This window comes from Athene cunicularia (assembly GCF_003259725.1).
Source record: "Athene cunicularia isolate RWA chromosome 3 unlocalized genomic scaffold, athCun1 chr3_part1, whole genome shotgun sequence".
Classification (NCBI taxonomy): domain Eukaryota; kingdom Metazoa; phylum Chordata; class Aves; order Strigiformes; family Strigidae; genus Athene; species Athene cunicularia.
The window spans coordinates 60,165,968-60,184,949 of NW_020799097.1; the positions used below are offsets into that span (position 1 = coordinate 60,165,968).

General features: G+C 39.9%; 1 protein-coding gene across 2 annotated transcripts in view; it reads right to left on the reverse strand.

The window, feature by feature from the left end:
• Nucleotides 1–18,982, reverse strand: part of SAMD3 (sterile alpha motif domain containing 3) — a 42,114-nt gene that overhangs the window by 4,509 nt on the left and 18,623 nt on the right. For both annotated transcript variants that reach the window (XM_026845446.1, XM_026845445.1), the window contains exon 7: nt 12,697–12,864. In XM_026845446.1, coding sequence (XP_026701247.1) covers nt 12,697–12,864 — 168 coding nt within the window. The remainder of the gene's footprint in view (nt 1–12,696; nt 12,865–18,982) is intronic.

An 18,982-nucleotide genomic window follows, 5' to 3' on the forward strand; every position in this document is an offset into this window, starting at 1 on the left:
TATAAAGTAAGGGTGCATGTACAGTGGTACTTCCCCTAGATTTTGTCAAGACTCCACTGAACTAGAGTTTGTGGATTCCCAAGGCTTATGTATCTATATTTAATAGCCTTCAGTAGATTTTTTCCTTCCATTATTTCTCCTAGTCACTTTTCCAACTCATAAAATCATGCCTTACACAACATCCTGCATTAAATTCATCACTTTAACTATGCAGTGTCAGAAGAAACACATTCTTGTATTTGTTTTCTCCTGCTGCTTCTGCCTTCTAATTATCATACTGGATTCAAAACCTATTCACCATCTTCTTGGCACTGTAGTTTTATAGATATGTCATATTCTGTCCCCAGTCACGTCTTTTCCAGCCAAGACTGTCCTAAACTATTTAATCATTCCACATATAAAAGCTGGTCCATACTTTCAATTATCCTTGTTGTTGTCATTGCATATTTTCTAATTTCACTACAGCCGTTACAAAATGGGCACAGTAAAACTTAAACTACTAGTTGAGATTCTGAGACACCACAGATTCATACAGTGGAATAATATGCTCCCTTTTGTTTCTTTCTTAAATAATTCCGAGCATTCAATATACTATTTTGGATTGCTGCTTAGCATTGTGCCAAATTTTCTTCAGCATAATGTAAAAATATCATTTGTAAATGGCACTAATAAGCTCAGAGCCCACCACTGTAAATGCTGTTAGGACTGGGTTTTTTTCCTTGTGCCTTATTTATCTGCTGTTTTTTTCCCCTGTCACTCAGTAGCATGGGCTCCTTCTGCAATTCTTCAGTCAGTATTTGTCTTTAGTACCCTTAGTAGGGTACCATCATCAAATGTGGTCAACCAACTATTCTCCTTTTTCCTCATTTAGAAATATACTGAACTGCATAAAATAAGCATTAATAATATTTTCTGCTGTAAAAACAACTATTTCTGCCTAGCTTTCTTTGTTCTGTCTTGTAACTGTTTATCCATGCAAGGACCTTGCTGCTTATCCCCTCAGATTATATCCTCTAAGAGCCTTTGAAAGGCGTGTGCTGAAGACTCTTCTGAAGTTAAAGCAAACTATATCAGCTGGATATATTCTCTTGTCCTTGGGCTTGTTAAATACTTGAAAGAACTAATGCATTTGTGAAGAATTATTTCTGTTTACAGAAACATCATTGATTCCTTCCCAATGTGTTCATCTCTTGGGTCTGCATCAGAGTTCTTCCCAATTTGGCCAGTAAAGACAAGAGGTTTCTTGGCCGGTATATTCCCTAGCTGTCTCCTGAAACTCTACAAACTGACATCAAATTAGCTACCTCCAATTTTCTACTATCATGTTTCATGAAAGAAATTGCACATCACAATTAGAAAATGACCTATTTTATCCTTTTGCACCATCTGGTCCTGGGAATGTGTTACTGCTCACTTTAGTGTATTATACTGTAACCTCTTTACTGACAGCAATCTGAGACAGACACCCTGATATTGACTATGAAGAATGGTTGCAGTAACATGATTGCCTGAACTCCTCATCTGAGCAGCCTTGCAAAGTCTGCCTGCTTTTTCTGGTATGGCTTTATATCCGGCAAACATTCCTGCACTTGGAGAGTGCACCTCGAGCACTCCTGTCCCTTAGCAGCATCAGGCTTCCTGCTTCTTATCTGTTTATAAAGTCTTTATAAGGCAGAAAACCACAAAACCAATTCTGTGTAAACATCCAGTGAATCGCTTACAGTCATCAAGGGTCCTGTTTTGCTGCTAGCACGTCATCTCTGCAAGCTCCCTGCATCAGTGATTGGTATTTTCTGGTATTTAATTTGTATTAGTTACTGACTGTGAATAGCATTCTAGTATTCACACATCCCCAGGTGAGCCGTTTAGCCTGTTACTTAACCTGCTAACTTGCACCGAGTTGGACAGACTGTCTCTTGCTTCAGCATGACCACTGCGCAAAAGGGGTTTTCTTCTCATTCTGGTCAGCCTCAAGATGCTCATGCACACACAAACTTGGACTGTTGTTTGGGATTTTTTTCATTACATTTATGTTTTTCAATCTGACAAAGATCTAGTTTTAAGTCTCTGTCTCCAAACAGCTCTGTTACTACTGGCTTCTCCTGTAGGTCTTCTTCCAAGCTTCCTGCCCATAGAATGGGAGTTTCTTCAGGCACCTGATGGGGAGCACAGCGGCTCATTTCCAGAGGGGCCATCAGCTTCAGTGCCTTACTTGCAGAGTCAGGAAAGTAAAACAAACTCAGCCTAGTGTGCTGTAACCACAGACTAACTGACTGGGTTGCTTAGAAACAAACACAGAGGCGAACAAGTTATGACCTTTACTCCAGCTTATCTCCATCCCACATGTCAAGGCAAACACCACTCAATTTGATGGACTTTCCATGTACTCAGCTCTGTCCTTGAGAGCTAGTTTAGCTAATGACATTATTAATTAGCTAAATGAGACCATTTGACATTTTTGTAAGCATCAATGGCAAGTTACCAATAGAAACATGGCAGCAGAGTAAGGGAAGAATTGCTGTCATACTTATTTATAAGGAAAAAAAAAATGTGATGGAAGGCATTTACATTTCATTGTGTAAATTATCCATTACATACAAGTAACACAAGCAAAAGTCAGTGTTAGAATTGATTTTCTTCAGTGTTCAGCCTGCTTGGAGCAATCACTATCTGTGAGTTTTTTGCCTTTTTAAGCTGTACTTCTAAGCTAAAGAAAGGTTATCAGTAGTTCTGAACTTTAAGCCCTTTAACATAGCTTGTTTAAACTAGTAGTCTCTGTAATGGATATACATACCCGACCATAAAACACATCTTCATTTCAGTCAAATAAAGAGAGCTTCAGAAATGCACCAAGTCTGTGGTATCACCGTTCAGATACCATTAACAGCAGTTTTCTACTGGCCTTAGAGGTCACTGCTGTTTCAGAGTTTACTTCTCATTTATTAAAGTGCAGTGGAAACATAAAAAATAAAGTCTCTTGAGGATGGGCAATGGTAAATATGATGTAAAATACACGGGCTATTGTAAAACTGTGCTGCTTGCAGTGAAAGAGCAAGCAAATACTGAGTTCTAGGGATGGCGTTAGCAACCAAAGTTGCTGTAATTTGGGGGACTCCTTGTCTATGCACAGTGGCTTTAATACAGTGACGGGTCTGTGCCTTTTATATATAATCATTTTGTCTCTGGACAGTTTCATTCCTACTAGGGAATACAAACAACATACTATAGTATATAGTGCTATGTAAATACAGATTAGCTGATAATTGGAAGGATAGATTTACTGCATCTTTGTATATTTCCAGTTCCAACTGATTGAATGCAAGTGCTGCACATCTATTGGTCAAGAACAGAACAGGGAGCTCACTGGTGCATTTAAGTCAAATGGCAGTGACAGTCTTTAGCAGAACCAACGTAAAATTAGAGAGCAGTGAATTTAGATGTTTGTGGATGAGTAGCTGGTTTTGGTCAATCTACCTGAAAAACCTAAAGGGCAAAAGCATTCTGATTTATGTTGTTCATTATTTCTAAGCGTAGCTACATTGAAATAAAATCTGACATTTTTTGATGGAGCAGGAAAGTTTGGCATCGCTTGCATTTTACACAAATTATTTCTAACCCCAGGATTTATTGGATTCTAAAATCAAAAAAGGTTTTATTAAAAAATTACAAAATACCATGCTTGCAGCAGAATGCGTTTGGTGTGTAACTTGGTTTATAATTAATTTTCCATTATCTTCAACCCTTCTTCCTATTTTGCAAATTTGCCTTTTTTCTAGTAAAGTGCAATGAATAAATATTAACTCAAGTCACACCCAAATGCAGGTTTCACTTAAAATGTTTTCATTTTTTCCTTTCAGTTTTTAGTTTGCAACCAAGTTGATTTTTAAGGTAAGTGGAAAGTAACTGCGAGGTGGCTTGATTTTGTGGAAAAGAAGTTATCTCAGTGGGACAAAATTTTGCAAAGTATTTTAAATTTTATTGGAGAATGATTCCAAGTGTGATTTAAAATCTTTTATAGTTAACTTTAACATTGCTGGTATGAACAGGAAGAATCTGGATTTGGAAAGCTGGTTACTGAACAGGTCTATCAAGCCTATCACATGCTAATTTAGGGAGGACTCTAGATCCTCTCCACTTTAACTATCAAAGCGAGAAAGCTAGTTACAGCACAGCGATAATTTGGTAAAATTTTGACAGTAAGGTTAAAGATCAGTTATTTCAATACTGTGGGAAAGCAATCCTATCTAGACTGAAGCCAGGATCTCCTTTCTCAATGTCTGAAGAAGCCAAAGCTAACAGTTCAACATGTGTGCAGGACAGAACTAAAAAAAATAGCCTCATTAAATAAGGAATCCATCATTCTTGAGGTCACCCAACCTCCTCTGGCCAGATTTTCAATGGTGTCACCAGTAACATCTATTTCCCTTGCAGTAATAAGAAGAATGTTAATTAGTGATCTTTAATTATTTTTGTATATAGAATCTTGTCTTATTTACATTATAAACTAAGTACATTGCTAAAGAATTTCCTTTCTTTTTAAATAAGTAAAGTCTGATTTATTAAAAAAAAAAAATCTTTCTGGAACAAACTAGTATTTACCTCAATGCCTTTAAAAAACAAGCTTTCTGTCACAAGCTCATGAGAAATACAGCAGAATAGAGAAAAAGGTCAAAAGGACACAGAAAGGAAGTTAATGAGGTAAGCAGAAGATATCCAGTACTTGTATGCCAGTGTAACCTAGACCTTGCCTGAGGGATGGTCCTGCCAAGACTTTTGGCCCTTCTGTTGGATTCACTTGCAAAGGGTGACAGCAATAGGGATCCCATCCCCTCAGTGCCCATGCCCGCAACCACCATTAACTTCTTGGTATCTCTGGTATCTGTGACCAAAGCCACTAGATCTAGGAGTCAGACAGGTTGAAGGGCTCTTTGCCCACGCTCCAGATGCCTTTTGGCAGTGACCCCCAGCCGATATTCACAGTTCTACTTGGAACCATATACAAATAGATTGTGTTCAGATGCTCATATTAAAGCAAGAAAACATACATAGATAAAACAACTAGACTCCAAATGCCTCATGTCTCTGAAGCAAGAGGATAGTTAGTCATTTGGTCAGAGACAGGTTTTTAAATAAAGGCCCAATTCCTTAATGTCCTTTTGATGGATCTTGATTTTTCCCAAGATACGAGATTATGTTGCCATATTCTTGTAAAAAGCCCCAGCTAGCGGGACACTTTTATGAGTCAGTGTCACAGTCAAGGAAGTGAAGCTGCTACATCTCTCTGTGGGGAGGAGGGAGTAATTTTTATGCATGATTTGTATCTCCAAGGTCTAAACTTTCAGTTACTGTTCAAAGCCAGCATCATAAATCCTAGAAGTCATTGATGTCAACAGGAAAGTAACATGACTGCCTAATCACAGAGTGATGAAAGCTTCTCTGGTGAGGACAGCAGGCACCTCTTGCTCTTTACAAGGGTTTACACCAGTTCCTGAATGGTAAATGTAGCCTAGCTGTTGCTAACAACAAAGATCAAAATCTGTTTTTTGAAGAACGCCAACAGGACCTATTGACTCTTCAGTTTGACGGAGTGTATTTGAATAGGAACAGTAGAGAGTTAAAGGGACATGAGGACACTGCACTGCATGCTGTTGGTCGGTTCACTGCCAACCATGGATTCAGGTGCCTCACCTTGGATGCTTTGGGAATATTCCTTTGAGGAAATTCATTTAGATGGAGGCTAATCTACTTGGTGGAAAGGGTAGAAACCATGCAATGGTAATGAGGACCATCTCTCTGAACAGCAGTGCCACATAGACAGATCCAGTGATGCCAGCACTGAATGGGAGCTCCTTTTACACCATACTTTGGGACTGGGATGCTGGTGAGTAAAAATGTTGGTACAGTTGTTGCATTGCCTTTCACTATTGCAGCTCTTGTCAGCTCCCAGCAGTAGCTAATAATATTTCCTTTGGAAAAACATTTCAGATTTTACTTGCTAGATGCCAATGCATACTCCAGGTCATGTTATTGCTTAGAGCATTGATGCTGCTACCACTTATGGATTGCTGAGTCTGTGTTGTCATCAGTGCTCAAGGAACTTAAACAAGAAAGCCTGACAGCAGCAGTTTCAGTGTCTTCCCTGTGCCTAAACAAAGAATATGATGCTTGCATACACCGGGAGTATGGTGGAACCCTTGTTTGGGGCAATCTTTTACATTAAATGGGTTTTCTAATTTCTTCAGGATAAGAAACAGATTTCACAGGTATTTAAGCAAGCATAATCGGAATCCTGTGTCTTGATTTTTGAATCCTGAAAAGTGGGTCTTGCTGTTTTGTCTGGAATACATACAGATGCAAGACATCATAAAAACAGTGTACAGAACAGTTTTTAATAACACTATTGTAAGGGATGGCCTTCTTTCTGTGGTGACTATCAGGTTCATCATAATGACATTTAGTATGCTGAGCACTGGGAGGAATATCAGGAGGAATGCTCATACCAGGTTATGACCATTAGAAAGTGAAGATTTGCTTAAAAGAAAACACAGAACACTGCAGACTGATCTGGAACAAGTCTGAATCTGAAAGGCAGTCGGTACACCGCTCAGGGCCCATCTTCTTGCCCCAGAGGGTGGGAGAGAACTGAGAAAGCATTGCAACTGTGCCTCATGTCCAAAAACTGAACGCAAGGACAGGTGAAACAGCTTGGGCAGACTGCTTTCATGCAAAATGAGCATGTAGCCTACCACAGGATCCACACTGATGTATTCAAATGAGATGTTTGATTAAAGCAGGCTCTTCTTTAATTACACATAATTACCCTTTTGAGCCAGGCAGACACTTGCAGAGCTAGGCTTACATGCCAATGCTAACTGCAAACTTCCAAAGACACATAAGTCAGTTTATTTCTGACCACAACTGCTTTCTGATTTGTTAGCTGCCAAACACACAGTGTAAGCAAAATGGGTGAAATCTGGTTTTTTTCTACCAAGGGACAACCCATATTTCACACTTTATGTTAACTCACAATCTGTGTTTCAAGCTTTTGCTTTGACTCTAAAAGCATTTCAAAATATTAGCTAAGCAACACCACACACTGTGTATGCACATCAAAGTTGTAGTGGAAAAATCATATTACTACAGTACACCCATTGGATGATCCTTCATGTATGCATGCTCATGCCCTGGCTGTGGAAGCAGTCAAACACTTGATTTGGAGACTTTTAGTCTTGGAGGAAAAGAGGCAATCAATCACCCCTGCTTCATCTGTGTACAACATTCACAGTATAGACAGTACCTAATGCTGTACCTGCCAACAGTGCCCCTCAACCACAAGACTGAGCCAAGAGAGTTTCTGCTTCTGATGCGCAAGCTGTTCATCCTTTGAGAGTTTTACAGACATATGATTCATTTGGCTTCCTTTTTCCCTTGCTGATGCCTTTTTTTCCTCCTCATTGATCCCTTTTTCTCCAGCTATCACCTCCCAAATCCTATTCTCTCCTCACTCCTTGAAAACTTGTTTCAAGTTTTTAACTCCTGCAATGGCATAATCTCATTGACAAAGATGATGTTAGTTATCACCTCAAAGAAAAGCCTATCCTCAGGAAATGTCTAATTTGCCTAATTTACCTAATTCAAGGTAAAAGCAACTCCAGCTCACAGGGTAGACATCACTCAATCCTGATTCCTTCTTTCACCAGAAAAGACAGTTTCCCGATCAGGGTAAGCATAAAGCCAAGAGGGTAAAGTTCTGTGAAGTATCCTAAAAGTAGTAACTTTACCATCACCACTTTTCTCCTCACAATTAGCCCTGAGCCCATGGCAGAAGCTTCAAGAAGAATCCTAGCTTCAGTATCAGTATGACTGACAAAAGGTTGCACAGGCTGAGGAAGAGTAAAGGCATAGATCATCTGCTTCAGCCCAATAAACAGCTGGGTTCCTTCAACAATCAACTCCCTCATGCCGGTTCAGGGACTGCCTTCTCCATCTGCCCTGAACCAGGTACTTTGTGCAGGTTAAGTAGGTTAAGTGCTCCAGACCTTGTCATTAAATCTGGCACCCAAGGTGATCTTAATATGGATTTTAGCCAAGCTCAGGAAGTCTGTCACACAGCTTTTCAACAACCCTCCTCCTGTTTAAAGCCAGGGAGGCCCATCCATTTTCTCTAAGACAAGCTCTCTTTCTTCAGTCCTGTGAGTTAAGGGGAAGCCTCAGCCTTACAAGAATGTTCTCACCAGCTTCACTGCTCTTATACTGCATGATACCCCCAAAACCACATATGATGCCCAGCTTCTACCTGGATGCCTCCTCTTGGCACAGAGGTCTTCTGTGATGTTCATCTGATCCTGTTGAAACAGAGGTGTTCTCTGATTTTCATCTGGTCCTCTTAGCAGAGGATTTGCACATTCACCACTTTCAACATTCCTGCTTATCTTCCCTGTACAGGAATATTATCACCAGATGTCCAACTTCATGAGCTTAAGCTTCTGCAGAATCCTTCTGCTTCTCCCAGTCTAAGTACTCACCAAAATATTTCTTACCTCTATCCCATAGGCACAGAAAGGACATGGCCTGCTGGCACCCCCTTTATAAATTGTTTTCATTATGTTATTCCCAGCTCTGCTGGGTGGGGTAAATATGCCCAGTTATCTGCAAACATCTACTGCTATCTTAACCCATGCCTTGTCAGAACCTATTTTTTTCTTTTCACACCTAACTCGAAATTTACTTGTGTGACAGCTTCAGAGAAGCCCTGATTACCTCACAAACAGGCTGTCATAGTATGTAAGAAATTGGAGGCATTAAAAGAGGGACAGTACTCTTTCTCCACTTCTGTTTAAGATCATGAACCACTAACAGTCTTCTAGTCTATTATATTCCCTTAGAATTCAGGTAACTTAAGATATCCTTGGATAGTCTCTTTGCTGACAGGTTTTCTCATGCAACAGCTGGGGTGAATTGAGGGAGCTTGATTCAGTTGCATAGATAAAGCTATTTAGTGGCATTTGAGATGTCATAAGGGTATCCCAGAAAACTCTGGAAGTAGCGAAATATGACACAGGACCTATGGGAGACCCATGCCCTTCTGGATTGGCAGGTGAAGCAATGAAGGATATCTGTGGGCATTTTTATGTCCATATTCAGCTAATAGAATTGGTTGTGAAGTCACACTTTCCATGGACAGCATTGTTCAAACTAGAAGTTCTTAAAGGGACCATTTGCTCTTTGGTCGCCACCCCTGTGATGACTAAGCTAGTGTTTGAACCACATGCTTTCATCATATGGAAGCCAATCACCAGCTCTAACTGCACTTCCCTCTCCATTACCCTTTGCCTTTTGATAATCCTCTGCCCAAAGATGCACATCAAGTGTGTCCTATCTTTCTACCCCTTATGGTTCCCCCAAGTCTAGGGTCCCTCCTGTTACAACTGGCAGGAGGCGGTTTCTCTCATAGCCTGAAACCCAGTAATTCCTCAGGGAGAGGAAGGGTTTTATGGTGCCTTTTGATGATAAAGAAAAAAAAAGAAAAAAAAGAGATCAGTCAGAACAAGTCACTGCCTTAGCTGTAATCCAACCCTGGCTGCAGAGGGGAGATTGGCTTGTCTTTCTTATTTATTTTCACTGTGTAATCACCCCTCTCATGAAGAGTACCTTCCATTTGCAGCAGATGAAGATCAGTATCATTACCAGGCACTGTCCCTTGGATTACTGCAACTCCAGGATATTTGCCTGGCTGTGGAAAATGACTAAGGATTCTCACTCCATAGCCAGAAAGTCCGTTAATTAAGGAGGCTTTCCTGATCAAGTTCTGACTATCCCTTAGACATGGAGGCTCATATTAATATCTACATCAGGGACAGTCCAAGTTTCTTTCCAATTGTGTCTCAACCCGATGAATGTTTGTATGGAGCATCATTCTAAGCAAAACCTCCTTCAGTGACAGACACCTCCAGCAGGAGTTTATGTGCTTACTTACTGTCATTTTACAGCCCTGAACACTGCACTTGCTCAAGACCTTTCCTGTGATGCTAGCTACTCTAAAATGAGTAACTCTTCAGTCTTGCTTGGATATAATGCTTTGTAATGAGGAACACATTAGCAGATGTTTTAAAGAAACAGGAAAAGGAAGGCAGATACTGCATCTGGAAGCAATGCCCTGCATGAGAGGCCAAGTAACACTCACGCTGTGTTTGGAGGAGGAATGTCTGCTGGCAGGTAATGGGGCTTGGACAGACCAAGGGGCAGACATCATCTGTGGCTCTGAACACATCCCAGAACATCACAGGAAGCTTGTCCTGGCAAGTAACTGGTTTTTCACATATGAAATAAAGAAGGGTTATGGATTTTATTAGTACTAATAGCTTTATTACTCTTTTTATGTATAAACAAATGCCAGGTATACCAGTGAGGCATTTCCTACTAGTAAATAATCTTTTTTATCAGTTTCATTCTATTAACAATCCAAAGTTATACTGACACAAAGCACATTTGCCATCTTACAACTGTTTAGAAACTAAAGCTCAATATAGGAGTCAGCTGTGTGGCTGGTAAGTAGGTCATCTGGTGGGAACAGATGTGCTCTTTCATCCGCACTGCTTGCCAATTGTCTTTGACTTATAATGCCCTAAATGTCCTACTCTGCCTATCTAAGGGAGAGTGTGGTGACACAGAGGGGCTAGAAATTCTTCACTGCCTATTCTTCAAGAGTATCCTTAACCTGGAATTCATTTTCCACCCTTTTACCATAAATAATCCTGATGCCCTGGCTGATCTGTTCTTCCAGACTTGGAAAAGGGATGAAGGCAAGGGGATCTGGCTAACAATAATTTGAATATCATTTAGGTTTGCCTATGGTATTGGCTTCTAGACCAAATATTTATTTCTTGAGGCTAAGACTCTTTGTTTAGCAGTTTAAATTTATCACACAGCACTTAGTGCCAAGGATTGGCAGAAAGGTGCCTTTTTGCGTGTTCCTAAATACATAGTATGAAAAACTCCATGCTGCATTTGTTTAAGAGAATATTAAAACAAACATCTTGTTCAGCTGTGCACATTTGTAGTGACATAATTTAGGATCTCAGAGCCAGACATACCTGCTTATGATTTCCTCAGTTTTGTGGGACTCATTATTAAGGCTTAATAGGCTCCACAAGTGTTCATTCTTGCATTTATATTTATATTTTATTTATATACATGTTCAGGATACAGGAAAAATGAGAGAAAGAAAGAAAATGTTGTTTAGGGACACTCGCATCCTCTCACCTCCTTCAAGTTTAACCCATATTTGCTTCCAACATTAAGGCTAGAAGAAAATGCCTAGGACTTCAGGAGAGACAGAACATATTTCCTTCCTCTTTAATTTCTAAAGCAAACAAGGAATGACCAGCGATGGCCTTGGGCAATGCAGTTAAAGAGTGGCATTTCCTAATTTACAGACACACAGTGCAGTGCAGTTACATCTTCTCTAAAGAAAAGTGAAGTCCAGCATGCAGTCCCAATGGGATCACTGCAAAGCCCTTCTCAGCTAGCTGATGTGAGAAAAAAGAGCTACATATCCCCTTTCCAAGCATTACCGGATAAAGGACGGCTAACTCTTAATGCATGCACAAAACCAGGAGCCCGTCATTTCTCCTTAAGCACATGCAAGGCTGTTTACTGTTTTGTACCTAAATCAAAGGTTTCTTCCTTCACACATTCTGCAAACTTTTCAACTAAAGCAGGCAAAAAGAGGAAAAACATTTATTCCTGCATGTATAAACCAAAAGGGAATAAACAGAAATTACTGAAGCTTCTTCTTCTTCAAAAAAAAAAAACCCAACCCAAAACCAAACTAAAACCTTATATCTGCTTTATGGGTCAAAAAATACAGCTACTTTCAAACACAAGGGTGATTTTTGAAGAAATGCATCCAGTAAGCTGATTTTGATCCCCTAAAGTCATGTGTCTGGTAAACAGCAGGATGGACATATGCAAAATAAAGTCAAATATCTGCTTACATATCTTCTGTATCATATTCTTACGACTGTTTAAATTTTACCACATTTTAATTGCAGTACTGAAGGAAGTATGAGAGGAGCATTGGCAAAGCGTAACTGGAACCTTAATGTATATATGAAAGTGTATAAATTAATTTGTATTCTTCAAACAATGCTGGACAGTGATAGCTCTCTGAATTCTGCAACTAAAGGGAAATACAGTAACTGCATACATATATTTATAAGCATCCCCATATCACACATCAACACAAACAGTTTTTATATAACAAAGTGCAATGTGACAGTAGGATATGGCCCTTTGCTACCAACTCAGATATCACTTTGCATTGTTATTGTACAGAGGTTTCAGCTCTTAGACATAAGCCTCTATTATTTTTCCACTCTAACTGGAGGTACATAAGCTAAAGCAGAATGGGAATATTGCATTTAAAAAAACAAGACAAAATTTTCTGTCCAGTTGGCAACAACTTTAAACGACAACGAACGTGCAAGGCATCCAGTATTGGGTTTAGCTCCATTGTTGATACTTAGTTATCCAGAAATGGAAAAAAATTCAAGGGTCTGGCTATAGGACAAACTCTATACAAAATGAGTTTAAATAGGATGAGATCACTTTGTTCTCCCCTTTACTGGCTGCTGGTGTTACTGTCAGCAGAAGAGCTGAAAGGCACAGAACTCAGTTAAGCACCAAAAATCTTACCTCTACCTGCACCTGGATGTCATCAGGTTTGTCTTCAGCAAATGAAGATTTCCGAGTCTGCCCTCGCCTGTGACCAAACTTGCATTTGTTCCTCAGGACTTGCTCATCATCTTCAATGGGTCTCCGCACATACTTGAAACGATCTTTAAGGGCCCGTTTCCATAGCAACTGCATGGGGGGAAAAAAAAAATAAATAAAATCTGTCATTACCAGTATCTCTCAAGAATTTGTCCCATTCCTAAAGCAGGTCACTTTATTTTATCTAATTCTACTTAGACTTGCCTTGCTTGCCACTAAGCAGAAAAAAAGACTCAGAGTGGCATCAGTGTACTGGTGACTTCAGGACTGAAGGAAACACAAGCACCTGTGGTATATGACTCTGGCAACTGAACAATGGGAGCTACTGGCACCATCATGGTTCATTAAGGATGACAGCAATTGAACCTAAGGGCTAGATTTATCCAATATAACCAGGGCTGTCAGTGAAACCACAGTTTTCTTTCCTTTACTCAGCTCTTATTTTAGGATGCTCCATTCATGACATCAGGTCGTTACACCACACAGTGAATCAGATCAGCTCACTGATGCTGCAGAAAACTAACAGGGGTTTTTTGAGTGTATTATTTTTCTCTTGCCTCTGACAGCATCTGACTGGTTGTGCAATTGTATGATTATTATTTCTAACACAAGGGAGCAGGAAAGACACAGTGGGATGCTTCCTTTTTCAGGGAGACTACAGTTATGCTGGATCAAGTATATTATTAAACTGAACTCAAAATTGCTGAATTAAGAGGATCATTTAGGTAAGTCCTAGTGTTTGTAAGACTCCTCAAGGCATGTAAATTGCAACTTAAAGCAGTTCTGCACTGCAAGAGGATGCAGTCCCCATTTAATGGAGCCATTCATCACTCCTTGGCAGCCAAAGATGGAGTTTATGTAGTCCCGCTACTTCTATCACATTTGTGTCTTTTTTCATTTGAGTACCAAAAAGTAATTTCTGAAAATTGGATGAACAGCAACTGCTTCATGCGTCCTTAAAGACGGACAGCTGTTTACCTGAAGTCCCTGGCTGGGTGTCCTGTGGCAGGACCAAGCCGTGCTAACTATGACACGTGGGGAAGCAATTACTAGGGCTGTTAAACACAGCCCTAGTGTGTTTAACACTGCAGCCAAAACCTGCAGTTGTGAATATAGAAAATGTTTTGTCAAATCCTCGAAAGCAGCTGCTTGTTCCAGTTATTGAAGCATTTTCAACAGCCAGAGGGAACAAAAAGTAGGCAGAAAAGTGACTATAATTGATAGAACATAGCAAGAGAGATTCAGATAGCTGTTACTTCATTTTCTAAAATTGTCTCCTGTACTACACTCACTTAATACACTCACTTAATACTAAAGCCTGTACTCACTGACATACTAAAACACAATATAAACAGAAGAAGGATTACCCCAAATTCCTTACCAAAATAGTATCCTTTATTAATCAAGGTCATATGATTTTAAGGGTTGACATTGGTGTAAACCAGAATTCAGTAAAAATAGACTAAACAGTATCTTTCTTTGCAGCAAGTCTTACGTGCCTTTCTTACCCATGAGATACAGATGGGAGAGTCTCTCAAGAGATTGTGGTGAAGGCAGTGTGACCTTGACTTTATCCTGCTGAACATCCTGCTCTCACCTCCCTAGAGTACTAGCTGACTTACAGGCCTTCAAAATCCTAAAAGGCCTCTATTAATGGTAAAAAAGGATAGTGGAAGAGCTATGAGAATACAGCCCCTGTGGCGTCTACCTCAGTTCTTCCTGAGCAGACCTGGGCCAACCAGGACAGGCGTATCCTTCCTTGGGGTACACTTGCTGCCACCCACCCACCCACCTATGGATCCTTAGAGAAGTAGCCTCTCACTGCCAGTCACACTTGAACATCTGAGAACTGGAAAGCAAGCAAACCCTAGTTTCTAGTATGTAAACTTCAGATGTAGGATTGTGACGCAACAGGAGTCACTTTGTCACCAACCTAAACATAACGATTAGGAATAGAGGGCAACTGCTCACCCAGTCTTCTCACGAGACATTTACGACATCCCTTTGAGTATTACACCCTAGTATCATTTTCAGAAGCAGTAAAGTGACTTCATGCCTTGAAAATCCCATTTACTCTCTGCCTGAACCAGTAAGGTTCCTAAATACATTTACAATTCTGGTCCTATGTATTTACATTTTGATGCAAATACCCCGAAGTTATATGCCTAGCAAAATGTATTTGGAACATTATTATTTTAAGGCTGTTAAGAAACAAGCAAACAAAACCCTTAGCTTAATACTTTTCTGAAGTGTTCAACAGATGTCAAAATATTTTAAAACATGATCATCCCAGAATATATTATCAGTCAACAATTTAAATATCTCCTTAGTTGAGTTTTGTGCTGTTTCTTTCTTTTGAAAACCTTTGTTTAGCTAGAAGACGTTTTTGCTTATTCTTCCACATGAAAGAACATGCTGACACCTATACAGAGCTTTAAATATCCCTCAAAGTTCAAAACATTCAGCTTTCATCCTCCTGTTCTCAGATAAATTAAGAGTTTTAACTAAATATATTTCTGTAATAGGATTCTCATAAGCTTAGCCAAGTCCCTTCTCACATACCTATTTCATGAATGAGACTGCAAGCACATACATTTATGTGGTTTCCCTAGTGGGTAATGGATCTTCTAAAAAGGATGCTTTCATTACCACTTTTGAGCTGATAACTTTATTTACTATTAATTCCTCCCCCCAAAAAAGCCCAAACCACCCCAGGAAGGTTTACAATGCTTGTAAGGGAGCAGAAGGATTAGTCTGTGTCTATCTGACATAGGAGGGAAAGGATTACACGCAGATTAAAAGCAGTAATTTACTAGCAAATAATCATTTTGTGAGCAGCAGTTACATAAATCAGGCATGTCAGCACTGGGATCCCAGGCTACACCGGCATCACAGCACTGCTCAGCAGCCCTGAGCTCCGGGGAGCCTCTTACGCAAAGCCCACTGGCAAGTGGCGTGGATGAGAGAGCCCTCTTTGCTTCCTCATGTAAGGGTTTCTTGAAACTATACGATTTTCAACACGTTGGCTGAAATTAAATAAAATAAGGGCAGTGACTCCATATGGTTGGTTTCTTTTAACCCTTGTAAAATGAAGAAATACAAATAGAATCATATCTTGCAAGCAGTCAAGAAAGAGAGTCATGTCAACTTCCTTTTGACGGCTGTGTCTATGACCTTGGCTTTTTCTATATAATCTATTTGTGTGTAACCACTTACAAATCTTGCACTGGCTGCATTATAAATCAGAAATCTCATAATCTATTTAATTATTAAATGGAGATTAATTGTTTTTTTAGTGTTATATCTGTTAGTTCAGGATAATACTATTCTTTAAGTAGAAAGAAATATCATAAGAAAAATTCCTTAGGTAATAACTTTAAAGAACTTTTTTCCAAAAGCTAATCTTGGAACGGGGCGGGAAAATTAATTTCATTCTAAGTGCTCCATAGACCTCTTAAAAGAGTTTTGCCTTTAGTATAAAATGATTTTTTTTTATGATTTAGAATTTCAGAGAATTTTTTCATAATTCCTTCTTCTAGAGTGACCTAGTAACTAACCATTTTTTAAATTCATAGTACGTAAGTAGCTTATTTGTAATTTTATTTGTAAACATTCATTTAGGATCATTATCATCATCCTGTCTATACTGCATTGGATATACTTTGTAAAAGGGCTGATGGCACAGAAGCATATTTTTTCCTACTGCAAAATTAAATGGGAAACCTTTTAACCAAGAAAATAGAATTATAAATTTACTTTACTATTAAATCTTAAAACAGTAAACCTTTAATTTCTCATTGCAGCAGTATGAGATTGAAACTATTAGACTAAGTTTCTACATAATGCACACTGTTTACTCATTTAAAATAATTTGAAGTTGTGAATAAATACATTATTAAAACAAAAAAAAAAAAGAACGTTTAAAGTTTTGCAACTAAATTTTTTCCTGTCACGAAAATAGTGGTGTGATATTAGGCGCTCTTTGGTTGGGTTTTGTTGTTGTTCCTCTATGTTTTCCAGCAGATCTTTCCCCTTTCCAATTTTCCAAACGGTTTCATTCCCATGAAAATGTTGCAACAGAAGTGCTGACATTTCCAATTCAGAGCTTCTCCAAGTTTTTCATTACACAAAGTTCTTTATGTTCTGATTTTCTGTTCGTGGTCAGAAGAAAAATTTCATTCTGGAATATCAAGATCTCCCATGGGATGAGCTTTGCTTTTTCTCAGCCAGCATGCCCCATGGGCTGCCCCTGCCCGCCCATGCCCACACACACAGGGGTGCATAATGGCCATGGAGGAACCCAGAACAGTTTCTACTGCATCTTTCCAGCAGCCAAGACACATCTATTTATGATGATGGGCTCCAAACCATAAGACTCATGAGTTAAAAATAAAATCACACCACCGACAGTCTTTCTCGGGGCATCTCATTAAGAATTACTACAGCTTCTGCAGACCCCATCAGACATTGCTGTGGCTGTTCCCCCACCCCAATGGGTAAGCAGTTGATTTCCTTTTAAGCATTAATTAAGAGTTGAACTGAATCTAGGAACTGAGACATAGCACAGCAATAAATAAAGAACAATAAATTAATATCATTTGCAATACAGTGGGATAGAGTATTTTGTGTGGCAGAAAGGAAAACACCAATGGCAGAAGTGAGCTCCAGCAATCCAGAGAGAATCAGGACTCTAGTACTCCAAACTATGTTCAACACTTGTTTTTTGAAATGTACAATTATTTATTTTTCCTGTAATTTTGACAAGAAATTAAAAGTCCAAATACTTGAAAACATTTTTGCTGGTATTCTAAAACTCAGATAACTTTATTAATCAGTCCTGGAAACCATTATTCTGAGACTTGCCCAGCTGAATTGCCATGTTTGGTGTGTCCCTTTCTCCAGCCTGATAAGAAACTGAAAGGACATCCATTCACAGCTGGTCACTCGAGACTCCCTTTGGAGTCCACAAAAAGAGAGAAAAACTTCCATAGTGTTATTCCTCTCTTCCCAATGCAGACACCAAAAATACATTATATGAACTGCATCTCCAGAAGTTTATATATATGTTATTTAATAATTAATGTAACCAATTTCACATTTTTGCTTAAAATATTACTCTACTGTCACAGTTTTCCTTCTCTATATTTAGCTACCAGTCCCCATGTAATGAACTTTCTGCCTTACCTCTGAACTTTTGATGAGTTTTCTTAAATACTTCCAATATACTATTCAAAAATTGTAATAGTAACTGTCTATAATTATTATAGATAAACAAGTTTAAGGTATTCAGAAACCTTTCAGTAAGTAATATTTTATATCTTACAAGACCTGTGATTCAGTACTGTTATCACAGAATCACAGATTCATCAAGATTGGAAAAGATCTTGAAGATCATCTGGTCCAACCGTTAACCTAACACTGACAGTTCCCAACTACACCAGATCCCTAAGTGCTCTGTCAACCCAACTCTTAAACCCCTCCAGGGATGGGGACTCCACCACCTCCCTGGGCAGCCAATTCCAACGCCTAACAACCCCTTCTGGAAAGAAATGCTTCCTAATATCCAGTCTAAACCTTCCCTGGTGCAACTTGAGGCCATTCCCTCTTGTCCTGTCACTTGTTACTTGGTTAAAGAGGCTCATCCCCAGCTCTCTGCACTCTCCTTTCAGGGAGCTGTAGAGGGCGATGAGGTCTCCCCTCAGCCTCCTCTTCTCCAGACTAAACACCCCCAGTTCCCTCAGCCGCTCCCCGTACGACCTGTGCTCCAGACCCTGCACCAGCTCCGTTGCCCTTCTCTGGACACGCTCGAGTCATTCAATGTCCTTTTTGGAGTGAGGGGCCCAAAACTGAACACAGGAATGGAGGGGCGGCCTCACCAGTGCCGAGTACAGGGGTCAGATCCCTTCCCTGTCCCTACTGGCCACGCTATTGCTGACACAAGCCAGGATGCCATTGGCCTTCTTGGCCCCCTGGGCACACTGCTGGCTCCTGTGCAGCCGGCTGTCAATCAGCACCCTCAGGTCCCTCTCTGACTGGCAGCTCTCCAGCCACTCCTCCCCAAGCCTGTAGCGCTGCTGGGGGTTGTTGTGGCCCAAGAGCAGCCCCCGGCATTTGGCCTTATGGAAACTCCTGCAGTTGGCCTCAGCCCATGGCTCCAGCCTGTCCAGGTCTCTCTGCAGAGCCTCCCTACCCTCGAGCAGATCAACAC